The sequence below is a fragment of the Panthera tigris genome, chromosome B3 (assembly GCF_018350195.1).
Source record: "Panthera tigris isolate Pti1 chromosome B3, P.tigris_Pti1_mat1.1, whole genome shotgun sequence".
NCBI lineage: Eukaryota > Metazoa > Chordata > Mammalia > Carnivora > Felidae > Panthera > Panthera tigris.
Window position 1 is genome coordinate 38,876,577 of NC_056665.1, and position 12,480 is coordinate 38,889,056.

Here is a 12,480-nt window from a genome sequence, read left to right on the forward strand (position 1 = left end):
AGGTGCAGACAGAGAGGGAGACACAGAATCCATAGCAGGCTCCAGGTTCTGAGCTGTCAGCATGGGGCCCAACATGGGGCTCATATTCACGAGGTACGAGATCATAACCTGAAGACGAAGTCGGACGCTTAACCGACTGAGCCACCCAGGCGCCCCAAGATGTGTTTTAACATAATAAAATTTATGCTTTCCCATTCCTACCCGCAGCCCGCTGCCATGTTTTTTTAAAAAAAATGAGTCTTTGGGCGCCTGGGTGGCTCAGTCGGTTAAGCATCCGACTTCGGCTCAGGTCATGATTTCGTGGTTCGTGGGTTCGGGCCCGATGTCAGGTTCTGTGCTGACAGCTCAGAGCCTGGAGCCTGCTTCGGATTCTGTGTCTCCCTCTCTCTCTGCCCCTCCCCCCCACTCACACTCTGTCTCTCTCCTTCTCTCAAAAATAAATAATGAACATTAAAATTTTTTTTAAATGAGTCTTTATATTTAAGCAAAGGCAGAACTCTCCAACTTCTCTTCTTTAAGTAAATGCTAATCACCATTATCTGTATCGTCTTAACACTTAATTAGAAAACAAGACACAGTGATTTTATTTTCTTAGTAATTCTAATTTTGAGCTATTTTAAAAAGAATCATCAAGTAATAGCACTTACACAATTTCATAATCAACAAAAGGATTCGGTGTCGTTGCTGTGAATGGCAGCTGTCCTTGACAGGATCCCACTTGTGCAAAGAAAAGCTGCCCCCCACCCCATCTCAGAAATGCCTGGAATGTCACTACCTGGTAGTCTTCCCACCTTCACAAAGATATATTTGAAGTCATTTTTAAAACCTCTTAGGATATGCACAGAGGAGTCTACACCACCCTGTTCCCAGTGCCCGTCCCTGCACAGTAGGAAGGTGAAAACTTTTTACTTTCTGCTGGACCCATTTCTGTAATGCACGAATTCTTCTAAAGGAGCGCTTATTTCTTACGCAATTAAGGATTTTAGAGGAGACTTCATAAACAACTGTAATTTATTATTTCAGAGACGACACTGAAAAAATATTGCCCATTTTTCCTGATCTGATCGCCCACAGTATTGGCGCCCTTTATCTACCCCTAATAAAGCACCTGGACTTAGTGCACTTTTTCATTTACCAATTACCTTCTATATTGAAGGTCCTTCATTTAGCAAATATCGGCTGCATTCCTTCCCTTTTGCGCCACTGAGCGCCCTCAGGGGACACCATCTAAGCGTCTCCTTTCTGTCCTTTGCTTGCGGTGGCCATGGCAAAATTACCATTCCTCGAGAAAATTAAACCAAGAACTACCCTATGACCCAGCAACTGCACTGCTGGGTGTATGCCCCAAAAGACTGAAGACAGGGTGTCAAGGACACATTCCTGTATCAATGTTCGTGGCAGTATCATTCACGATAGCCAAAAGGAACCAAGGAAGCAACCCAAGGGTCCAACGACAGACGGATGCATAAACAAAATGTGGCATGTTACACGCACGGGAATATTTTTCAGTCTTAAGAAAGGAAGTTCTGACGCAGGCTACAACATGGATGAACCGTGAAGACGTGATGCTAAGCGAAATAAGCCGGTCGCAAAAGGACGGACACTGTAAGATTCCACTTATATGAGGTAAGGTACTTAGTCTCGTTTATAGATGCAGGACGTAGAATGGTTGTTGCCAGGGGGCTAGGGGGAGAGGGAGGTAGGGAGTTAGTATTTAATGGGTGTAGAGTTTCAGTTTAGGGAGATGGAAAAAAGTTCTGGAGAGGACGGTGGTGATAGCTGCACGAAATGTGAATGTATTCAAGGCCACTGACCTATACACTGAAAAGCGGTGGGAGACTGGATGGCTCAGTTGGCTAAACATCTGACTCCTGACTGTGGCTCAGGTCATGATCTCAAAGTTTGTGGGTTCAAGTCCCACATTGGGCTGCACGCTGACAATGCGGAGATGCTTGGAATTTTCTCTCTCTCAAAATAAATAAACTTTAAAAAAGTGTTTAAAATGGTAAATCTTATGCCAAATACATCTACCACAATTTTAAAAAAAACAGCTAGGCTAACGGGCAAAACAAAATAAAAACAAAAATCGGAACCACCCATTTCAGTGGGAGAAGTGCCATGATGGGGAGAGGTGCAGAGTGTGACAAGAACATGGGAGGGACGGGGGAGATGACATCTGAGATGAGAAAGGTGAGTGAGAGTTAGCCAGACAAAGGGCCAAGGGAGGAGAGAGGAGACAGAAAGTTCAGGATAGCAGACAGTAGTTCACATGCCCAAGAAATGTCTTCCAAATGCATAAATGAACTCACATCTCTTTGTGACAACAGTGGTCCAAATACAAGACAACAGTGTGTCAGAACAAACCCTGACATTTTCAGAACTCAGTTACAGTTTTGCTAGGCTCTGCACACATCCCCTGATTTGCTATCACACTTTATACATATATATATATATATATATATATATATATATATATTTTAAATGTTTATTTATTTTGAGAAAGAGAGTACGTGTGCAGGGGAGGGGCAGGGAGAGGGAGAGAGGGAAAGAGGGAGGGGGGATAGAGAGAGAGAGAAAGAGAGAGAGAGAGAATCCCAAGCAGACTCTGTGCTGACAGCACCCCCGACATGGGTCTTGGGTCTTGAACTCACGAACCGTGAGATCGTGACCCGGGCGGAGATCAAGAGTTGGACGCTTAACTGACTGAGCCACCCAGGCGCCCCTGACACGTGCACTTAGGCCCGGGGATTCTCCAACCCTGTCCTCCTCAAAAACTGGTGTTCCACAAGCCAGGCCCAGGTCGTTTACCAACAAATTAGAGGAATGACAATCCTTCCCCATGTTTAGCAGAATATGTAACTTCGCAAAAAAGAATTTTCTCAATTTAAAGTTTCACTCCCATATATTTTCCTTAGACTTGTAGGGCACGCTTCCATTTGTCAGCTACCTATCAGCAGGGTAAGACAAATGAACAAATGGCCCAAGAATATTAATGGGGAAAGCAGGAAATAGTGAATCACTCTGAGTGTGACAGTCAAGTTTTCTTATAGGCATGTGGGCTTATGGTTGTAATTTAATAGTGCATACACACAATATAGTCATATTTTTTTGCTAGTCAGGGCTGGTGGTGCATTCGATGGGATTAGATATATGAGGACCCTGCACGGAGCCAGCAGATCACAGTGCCTTGAACAAGTTTAGCCTGAATGACAGGAGAACAGCAGTTTCAGAGAGTCAAGTACAGTAAAATGATCTGAAGTTTTAAAAATTCCAGTCTCACAGAAGAACCCTAGTTTCCCTAGACTGGCTTAAACATTCCCCCAAATCTCTATTATTTAAACATCTCAAACAATTTCTTAGGGATATGGCTACACTTGCCTTCTTAAGATGGATTTTTGTACAGATGCAACATCCCCTCCCCCAGACTATATTCTCTGGGGGTTAGGAGTGGGCGTCCCACAACCAGTCCAGGGATGTACAATGTTGTGTTTCTTCAAGCAGTTTTTGCAGAATCCTGCTAGGGTCTCAGAGGCTTACTTTCAGAGGTCCTTGAGTTTTTTAAGTTTTATTTATTTAAGTAAACTCTACACCCAACGTGAGCTCAAACTCACAACCCCAAGATCGAGAGAGAGAGAGAGAGAGAGAGAGAGAGAGAGAGAGAGAGAGAGAGATCAATGCTCTTCTGATTGAGTCAGCCAGGCGCCCCAGAGTTTTTACAAGTAAGCTCTATGCCCAGTGTGGGGCTTGAACTCACAACCCCGAGATCAAGAGTCACATGTTCCACGGACTGAGCCAGTCAGATGCCCCTAGGTGGTAGTATTAAAACATTTTCAACGGAGTATATTTTGGACCATCTGATGTCCTCTAAACCGCACTGCCATTTGGAAGCCTCAAAGACAACCTCAAAGGAATGACCCCCAGTCACACCCCTTTGGACCTCCCCCAGCACTCCCTCTTTCTATCTAGTTATGTAAACCAGAAACTCGGTGTCGGCCTTAACACCATCTTCTCTCTGACCTCACATATCCAACTCCACTAATAAGTTTTGTAGGTTTTCTTCAGCTTTCCTGAGATACAATTCATATACCATAAAATTAACCCTTTTCTTTCTTTTTTTTTTTAATGTTTATTTATTTTTGAGAGAGACAGAGACAGAATGCAAGTGGGTTAGGGGCAGAGAGAGAGGGAGACACAGAATCCGAAGCAGGCTCCAGGCTCCGAGCTGCCAGCACAGAGCCTGATGCGGGGCTCGAACCCACGAGCTGTGAGATCACGACCTGAGCCGACGTCAGACGCTCAACCGACAGAGCCACCCAGGCGCCCCTAAAATTAACCCTTTTAAAACATACAATTCAATTTAGTACAGTCACAGAGTTAGGCAACCATCACCACGAGGTCCAGACATTTTATCGCCCCAAAAAGAAACTGAGAGCCATTAAGCAATCATTCCCCATCCCCCTGCCCCTGGCAACCACTAGTCTATTTTCTGTCTCTTGGATTTACCGATTCCAGGCATTTCACATAAATGGAATCACAGAAAAATGACCTTTCATGTGACTGGCTTCTTTTACTTAGTACAATATTTTCAAGGTTCATCGATGCTTGTAGCCTGTGTTGGTCCTTCATTCCTTTTATGGCTGAACAGTATTCCCTCGTATGGATAAACCATGCTTTGTGTAACCATTACCAGTTGATGGACATTTGAGCTGTTTCCACTTTTGGGGCTGTTATGAACACAGTTGCTATGAACATTTGTGCACAAATTTTGTGTGGATAGAGTTTCGGTTCTCTTGGTTACATACTTAGAGACTTCTACAGACTTTTACCTACTAAGATGCTGTTGGATATTTCTATTTCTGTCCATCTCTAAGCTACCAACACCTCTCATGTGAATTAAAGTAATAGCTTCTCCACTGGCCCAGTCATCGTTTCTTTCCCTTTTTTTTTTTTTAACGTTTATTTATTTTTGAGACAGAGAGAGACAGAGCATGAACAGGGAAGGGTCAGAGAGAGGGAGACACAGAATCTGAAACGGGCTCCAGGCTCTGAGCTGTCAGCACAGAGCCCGACGCGGGGCTCGAACTCACAGACTGCGAGATTGTGACCTGAGCCCAAGTCGGCCGCTTAACCGACTGAGCCACCCAGGCGCCCCTCTTTCCCTTTTTTTAAGTTTAAAAAAAAATTATCTTTGAGAGAGAGACACACACAGAGAGAGAGAGAGAGAGAGAGAGAGAGAGAGAGAGAGAGCACGCCCATGAGCAGGTCGGGGGCAGAGACAGAGGGTGAGAGGGAGGGAATCCCTGCTGTCAGAGCAGGCCCCCCACGTGGGGCCCAAATCCATGAAGCTAGTGACCTGAGCCAAAATCAAGAGTCGGATGCTGAGACACCCAGGCGCCCCCAGTCACTTTTTCAAAGTAGGAATCTGATCATATATATCGTCCCACCCTGCTTACAACCCTTCACCAACATCCCGAAGACTCATCCAAGCCGGGGCCTTTTTCGGTTCCTTGAGTGGGCCAAACCCCCCCTCCCCACACCCTGCACAGCAGCCCCCTCACCTGGAAACCTTTTCTCCTTTCTCTCTTTGGTTTACTCCTACCCATCCCCTAGAGCCCAGGGTAGGCATCTCCCTCAGGAGCCTTTCCTCTCCTCCCTAACTTAGGTGCTCCTGGAACCACGCACCTGTCTCTCAGGGCATCTGTCACAGCTGTAGTCCCCCATCTGCATGATTATCTGAGTAGCACCTGTCTCCCCCTCAAGGCTGTGTCTGCTTTTGTTCATCACTGCATCCTCAGCGCTAGCACAAGTTTCTGGCACACACAGTCTCTCAGTATTTGTTGAATAAACGGATGGATGAATGCTGTGGACAAGACAGCCTCACAGAGTCATCAAATGATCCCTCACTGGGGCGCCTGGGTGGTTCAGTCCGTTGAACAATCAACTCTTGATTTTGGCTCGGGTCATGATCTCATGGTTCATGGGTTCGAGCCCCACGGCGGGCTCCGGGCTCATGGTGCCTAGCCAGGTTGGGATTCTCTCTCCCCCTCCCTCTCTCTCTGCCCCTCCTGCGTGCACGCATGCATGCGCGCGCGCACACACACACACACACACACTCCCTCTCTCTCTCTCTCTCTCAAAATAAATAAATAAGCTTAAAAAAAAAAAAGAGAAATCCATCACTGAATAAGCATTTGAGGATTGCTGGATTGTAGAACATGTGATTATCCTCAACAATCAAAAACTCAACACTTTTTGATAATGCTTTATGTATTATGCTTCTGAGAATGGCCATTTTCTGCATTGATATTACTGAAATCAAAATACAAGATCACATTAAAGAACCAGGTAAGACGCTATGTCTTTTTATGGTTACACTCAACTCTGGTGATTTCATCTCAGTAAAACAATGTCATCTGTTGCATTAAATTAAAGTTCATTTGCAATCTTTTTATTTTGTAAATTTGTTTATTTAATATGAAGGTCTGGTTTGGGTTTAGGGCTGTAGCATGTACTTAAGCGTGAGGACTTTACATCTAGATTTATGTTTAAACACGTTTAAGTAATAATGCAATCGAATAAATTAACACTGGGTGTCCATGAGAAAAAAGCCTATAAAAAGCCTTTTAGAAACAAAGTCAGTAACATTACTCATGTTGAGTAATACTTATATTGAATGGTGAATTAGATCATTTGACCTCTTAGATCTTTTCCAATTATAATATTCTATAATTTCAGTATTTAAAAATTTTTTAAGTTTATTTTTTTTAATGTTTAATTATTTATTTATGTTGAGAGTGTGTGAGCAGGGGAGGAGTCGAGAGAGAGAGAGAATTACAAGCAGGTTCCACTCTGTAAGCACAGAGCCCGATGTGAGGCTTGATCTCACAAACTGTGAGATCATGACCTGAGCTGAAATCAAGAGTTGAACGTTTAACTGACTGAACCACCCAGGCGCCCCTAAGTTTATTTTTTGAGAGAGAGAGAGAGAGAGAGAGAGAGAGAGAGAGAGAAAGAGAGAGAGAGAAAGAGAGAGGCAGGGAGAGAATGCATGAGGGTACACAGGAGGTAGGGGCAGAGAGAGAAGGAGAGAGAGAGAATCCCAAGCAGGTTCAGGGCTGACAGCACAGAGCCCGATGTGGGGCTTGAACTCACAGAACTGTGAGATCACCACCTGAGCTGAAACCAACTGAGCCACCCAGGCACCCCTGTAATTCCAGTCTTATGCCATATACTGAGAAACTGTTGAGACTCTGAAGCTATAATGAAGGAATTCAGGAAGGGGCCCAAAGGAGAGAAAGCAAGGCATCCTTACACCAGACACTAGACCAACCAGGTATTTTTAATTGACAAAGCTTTTCTAAGCAATAATGTTCCTAAAAGTGTATCAAATAGAATGAATTATTTACTAGCATCTCAAAAATCTCCAAGGAAGAACTGAAAAACAGAACAAAATATTTTCCAACATTAAATGAAGCAAAACACCAGAGAGCCTCTGCTAGGCCACTTGCGATTAAATATAAAAAGTCCAAGGACAGGGCACCTGGCCGGCTCAGTCGTTTAAGCGTCCGACTTCGGCTCAGGTCATGAAATCGTGGTCTGTGAGTTCAAGCCCCATGTCGGGCTCTGTGCTGACAGCTCAGAGCCTGGACCCTGCTTTGGATTCCGTGTCTCCCTCTCTCTCTGCTCCTCCTCCCCCACTCAAGCTCTATCTCTGTCTCAAAAATGAATAAACGTTAAAAAAAACTTTTTTTAATATAAAAAATAAAAAGTCCAATTACTTCTACCTAACGCTTTTGAAGTCTAAATTAATAAAGCAAATTCCCTGGCTCTTCCATAGTCAACGGTTGGGATCAATTATAAAGTTAGCTTTCAATATATGACACTCTCTAGGGCTCAGGTAATTTTGGTCATTTAGCGGTTTCAACCTGTTGGTTGCTTACCAGGGACACAAAGCACCAAGACCCAAACCTGCTGATTCCTTGTCCTGCCTCCTCTTTCTCTTCATCAGTTACGTCCAGCACCCTTGCTTTAGGACCAAGCTCAAACCTATTTCCTTCGGAGAGCTTTTGGGCTGAACCCTCACACCCTGTATTTACCTCTGCACTTTGTACAGTCTACATTAAATAATACTGCCTGGGTCTAAGGTGTGCCACCATTACCTTCTTGCACCTAACCCAACAAGACAACAGGTCTGTTGAGAGAGGGACTAATACAGTTGACCTTTGAACAACCTGGGTTTGAACTGTGGGGGTCCACTTCTATGTGAGGTTTTATTTTTTCAGTAAATATGATACAGCACTGTAAAGGTATTTATTTTGAGAAAGAGAGCAAGCAGGAGCAGGGGAGGGGCAGGGGCGGGGGGGGGGGGGTGGAGAGAATCCCAAGCAGGCTCCATGCTGTCAGTGCAGAGCCCGATGCAGGGCTTGAACTCACGAACCATGAGATCATGACCTGAGCCGACATCAAGAGTTGGAGGCTTAACTGCCTGAGCCACCCAGGCACCTCGTCCTTACAGTTTTCTTAATGTTTTCTTTTCTCTAGCTTACTTCATTTGCAAGAATACCGTATACAGGGGCGCCTGGGTGGCTCAGTCGGTTAAGCGTCCGACTTCGGCTCAGGTCATGATCTCACGGTCCGTGGGTTCGAGCCCCGCGTCGGGCTCTGTGCTGACAGCTCAGAGCCTGGAGCCCGTTTCAGATTCTGTGTCTCCCTCTCTCTCTGCCCCTCCCCTGTTCATGCTCTGTCTCTGTCTCAAAAATAAACGTTAAAAAAAATTAAAAAAAAAAAAAAAGTATACCGCATACAATATAGAATATAACATACCAAACATATGTTAATCGGCTATTTATGTTACCAGTAAGGATTCTGGTCCACAGTAGGCTATTAAGTTTTGAGGGAATCAGAAATTATATATATATATATATATATATATATATATATATATATATATATATATATATGGATTTTTGCCTGTGTAGGGGTCCATGCTTCTAATCCCCATGTTGTTCAAGAGTCAACCGTACTTCTTTTTGTACTCTATAAGGCCTGGAACTATGAGCTCAAAATGTGCTTACCAAATGGGAAAACCAAGATGTTGTCCTATGGGCCTATTTCACAACTCCTCATCCTTTGTTTTCACATTTAGTATATTTAGAGACATGGTGGAAAAACAATAGTTTTTCATCAATTTAACGACTTTTGAAATGTCCAGGAGAAAAGACATTTAAATTCCAATTCTTTGCTTTTGCGTGTCCCAGGAATTGGTTTTTAAAACAACCCTTAACATTAAAAATATTTTTGAAAACAGAAGCTGAAAAGCCTCAGCAGAGTGCGCGCAATCTGAATGATAGCCACAAATTGATTTTAGTAGCAGAAATTGAAATACGACACCTGGAGCAGCGTTCAAACCTGGATGTGTATAAACGTCTCTATCTGTGTGTCTGAACAAAATCAAGTTCAGGCTCATTTAAAAATATTCAACCTGAAAAATCTGCAATCCAGTTAATGCGCTTTTTTTTTTGAACAGAGCATATAATGACAACTCATCATTTTCATATACAAATAAACACACTTTATCTTTTACCATCAACGTCTGAAGAAGCCACAACACTTAAAAAAGGATAAACACACAGTGTCTGCTTTCTAAATAACGAGGGGTGTTAAGAGGTTGGATGCATAATTCTAATGTGGTGGTTCTAAGCAGTCTTCACGTGGAAATCATAAATCCTTTCCCAATGTTAAATGAAGCAAAACCATTTTTCAGATAATTGTTTAAAAGGTGAACAAACAATTCTTCATTTAGGTACAAGGCAAGCCTTGTGGACGGATTTCAATCAGAGATCCTTTGTTTAGCAAATACAATTAGTATGGTTGGTAGTTTTACTAGTAATGTAAATATAAACCAAGTTACTTCTGGTTTCATTAAGTGCAATTTGTATCACAATAAACAGTTTAAAATTTAAAAATACAGCAGTACTCTTTCCCCTTCCCCTCAAAGTGTAGGCTTCTGAAAAACAATGTATTGAGCAACTAAATGCAAACCAAAAGCCAAGAATCTTAAATACCCATATGCTGGGGACACTGCAGTTTATTGATCTACAGTCAGAGCTCCTGGCCAGGTGTTGAAGCCGAAATATAAAATAACGTTACTGCCTTCCTCACCAGCAAAGAGAATACCAAATTAGTTCAAAAAGTCCCTTCAGACAAAATAATGAATTCCTCCAACAAAGGGACCTTTTCTAAAGGGGAAAAGAAAAATACGCCATATAAAAATAAATAAATAAATAATGTGAAATAGATACCTCCGGCCCCTTTGATGCTGCACAGTTTGACAAGCCGTTTGCATGAAAATAATTCCCTTCAACTCCGGAAACTCAAGGATCTCGAGGTAATCTTGAACAACTTTCCAATCTGGGATCATGTAATGAGTCACATCACTAGACAAGAGTTTCCCATCTGAAAACATAATTCAAAACGTAAGCGATTAGACGTTTGCAAGCCTGGCTTATTACTATTTCAAGGTCACGGTGCTCCAGTTTGCAAGATAACTTCCAGTCTTAACTACACCCTAAAGTTTTTGAAGGACATGACAAATCTACTTTGGTAGAGGCCCCAAGTTCAGGTAAATTCAGCATCTTCATTTTTCTGAAGCTGCGATGAGACTCAGCGTGCTGTGTGGCGTTGCCAGGGGTGCAGAAGATGACTAATTTTTTAAAAACCAGCAAATCCTCAGCACAACCTAAATATTTATTTATGTTAACTCACGGACATACTCGAATGGCATTCAAGTGGGGTCCTTCCAAATATACAAGTAAACCACTTGTTTATGCCTGGCAATTTCAAGCGGGTTCTGAATCAAGCTTGTGAACATGCTCGGAAGCCTCCAGGGGCCACAAAGCCGGAATCGACTGGAAAAGATGCTCAGTGCCAGCAAGGGCAGTGGTTAGGCTCTCCACCCGGCCCGCATCTCAGGGACCTGGTTCGCCAAGGTGTAAACGAAATGTTCACCTTAACCATAAACTGAGGATTCCAAATACTCGCTGGGAAGGACCCTCACGCCCCCCTCCCACCAGAGGGAAGAGAACCAGTAATCTCCCTCGTTAAATCGGCCACCCTTGCAGCTGAGAAAACAAGTGGGGGAAGGTGTAGCGCACGGCAGCTCCAAATCCAGCTTTCCCGTGACCTTCCTGTACAACGAGGGCCCAGACAATTCGCAAACCCTAGTGCAGAGGACTCTCCACTGGCCGAAAGTCTGAGGCATCTGGGCTGGCAGGTCAGAAAATTTGTGGGGAGTAAAAAGTGTCAAATGAGCGGCAGCAGGAGCTCTGGGCGCCCGCGCCGCGGGATGGCGCCCCACCTCGCGCCGTGGGCCCCGCAGCTCAGCACCCTCGCCCCATTTCACGATCTCGCGATCCTGGGGGCGCAGAAGAGGCCGGTTCCGGCGCCCACGGGCCCCTCGGAAAGCGCCGATCGCCGGGCCGCCGGGCTCTGGGCCCGGAAGTGGAGAGCCCCAGAAGCAGCGCGCCGCGGCCGTCGGGGCGGCTCCGGGGCCGCCGGGCCTCTCGCTCCGCACCCGCAGCCCCGCCGCCCGCCGGGCCCGAGTGCTGCTGCCTGGGCGGGCGGAGACCCGGCGGCCTCGCGCTCCGCCTCCTGCCGCGGCCCGGCGCCTCCCGGCGGACGGACGGCCCCGCCACCCTCGCTCCCGCCGCCCGGGGCTCTCCGCGCTGCGGCCCGGCCGGGACTCTGACCGTTGCGGCAGGTGGCGGGCTGCGGGCAGAGCGGGCTGTTGCAGGGCACGCTGGGCCGCAGGTAGTGCTCTCGCACGATCCGCAGCGTCCGGCCCTGGAAGGTCCTCAGGAGCAGCACCTTCTCCCGCTTCTGCAGCATGCCGGCGGTGCTCGGCGAGGGCACGGCTCCGGGCCCTGCGAGGCCGCCCCGAGCGAGCGGCCGGGAGGCGGCGGGCGAGGCGCGGCTCGGGCGGAAGCGAGGCCGCGGCTCGGGGCCCGCCCCCTCGGCCGGGCGGCCTGGTCTACGCGGGCTCCCGGGCACCCCTTGGTAGCCGCCGGAGCGCCCCGAGGGGCGCAGGAACCGCCCTAACGGCCACGTCCGGGGCTGAGAGCTGGAGGAGCCCCGCGGCAGGCGTGCTCCAGCCCCGGCAGGCTACAGCAGCCCCGCCTCAGTTTCTCCCCTGCCTACCGTTGCCTGGGGGCTGGGAAAGGTGGAAACCGCCCAAAACACTTAGATATAAGATCTGTGGAATATCTGGAAGCTAGTTTAAAGCCTGGTGAAGAAAGATTTGGTGCAACTCTGAAGGGTTATTAGATCCCCGGGGCCATACAGGAATGGGAGCTGCGGAGGGGGTAATTATTAGTGTTTTCTGTTGGTTGGTCTTGCTTTCCAAAAAGAGCTAAAAGATTGAGCGAATAAGCCAGCAACCCTGCCAGCCCAGCATTTTTTCCTCCTTAAAAAGTATTTATTTTT

The 12,480-nt window shown here is 46.1% G+C and overlaps 1 protein-coding gene across 4 annotated transcripts in view; it reads right to left on the minus strand.

The window, feature by feature from the left end:
- The window catches only part of DIS3L (DIS3 like exosome 3'-5' exoribonuclease), a 34,178-nt gene extending 22,213 nt beyond the window's left edge, over positions 1 to 11,965 (minus strand). For 2 of the 4 annotated variants that reach the window (XM_042988593.1, XM_042988592.1), the window contains exons 1-2: positions 11,748 to 11,965; positions 10,302 to 10,455 (exon numbers count right to left, since the gene is read on the minus strand). In XM_042988593.1, the coding sequence (XP_042844527.1) occupies positions 10,302 to 10,455; positions 11,748 to 11,886 (293 nt within the window). In that variant the 5' untranslated portion in view covers positions 11,887 to 11,965. Of the gene's footprint in view, positions 1 to 10,301; positions 10,456 to 11,218; positions 11,256 to 11,356; positions 11,436 to 11,747 lie in introns of those variants that run through there. The other 2 variants (XM_007084526.3, XM_042988594.1) reach the window with 2 other exon arrangements.
- Positions 11,966 to 12,480: the final 515 nt, after the last annotated feature.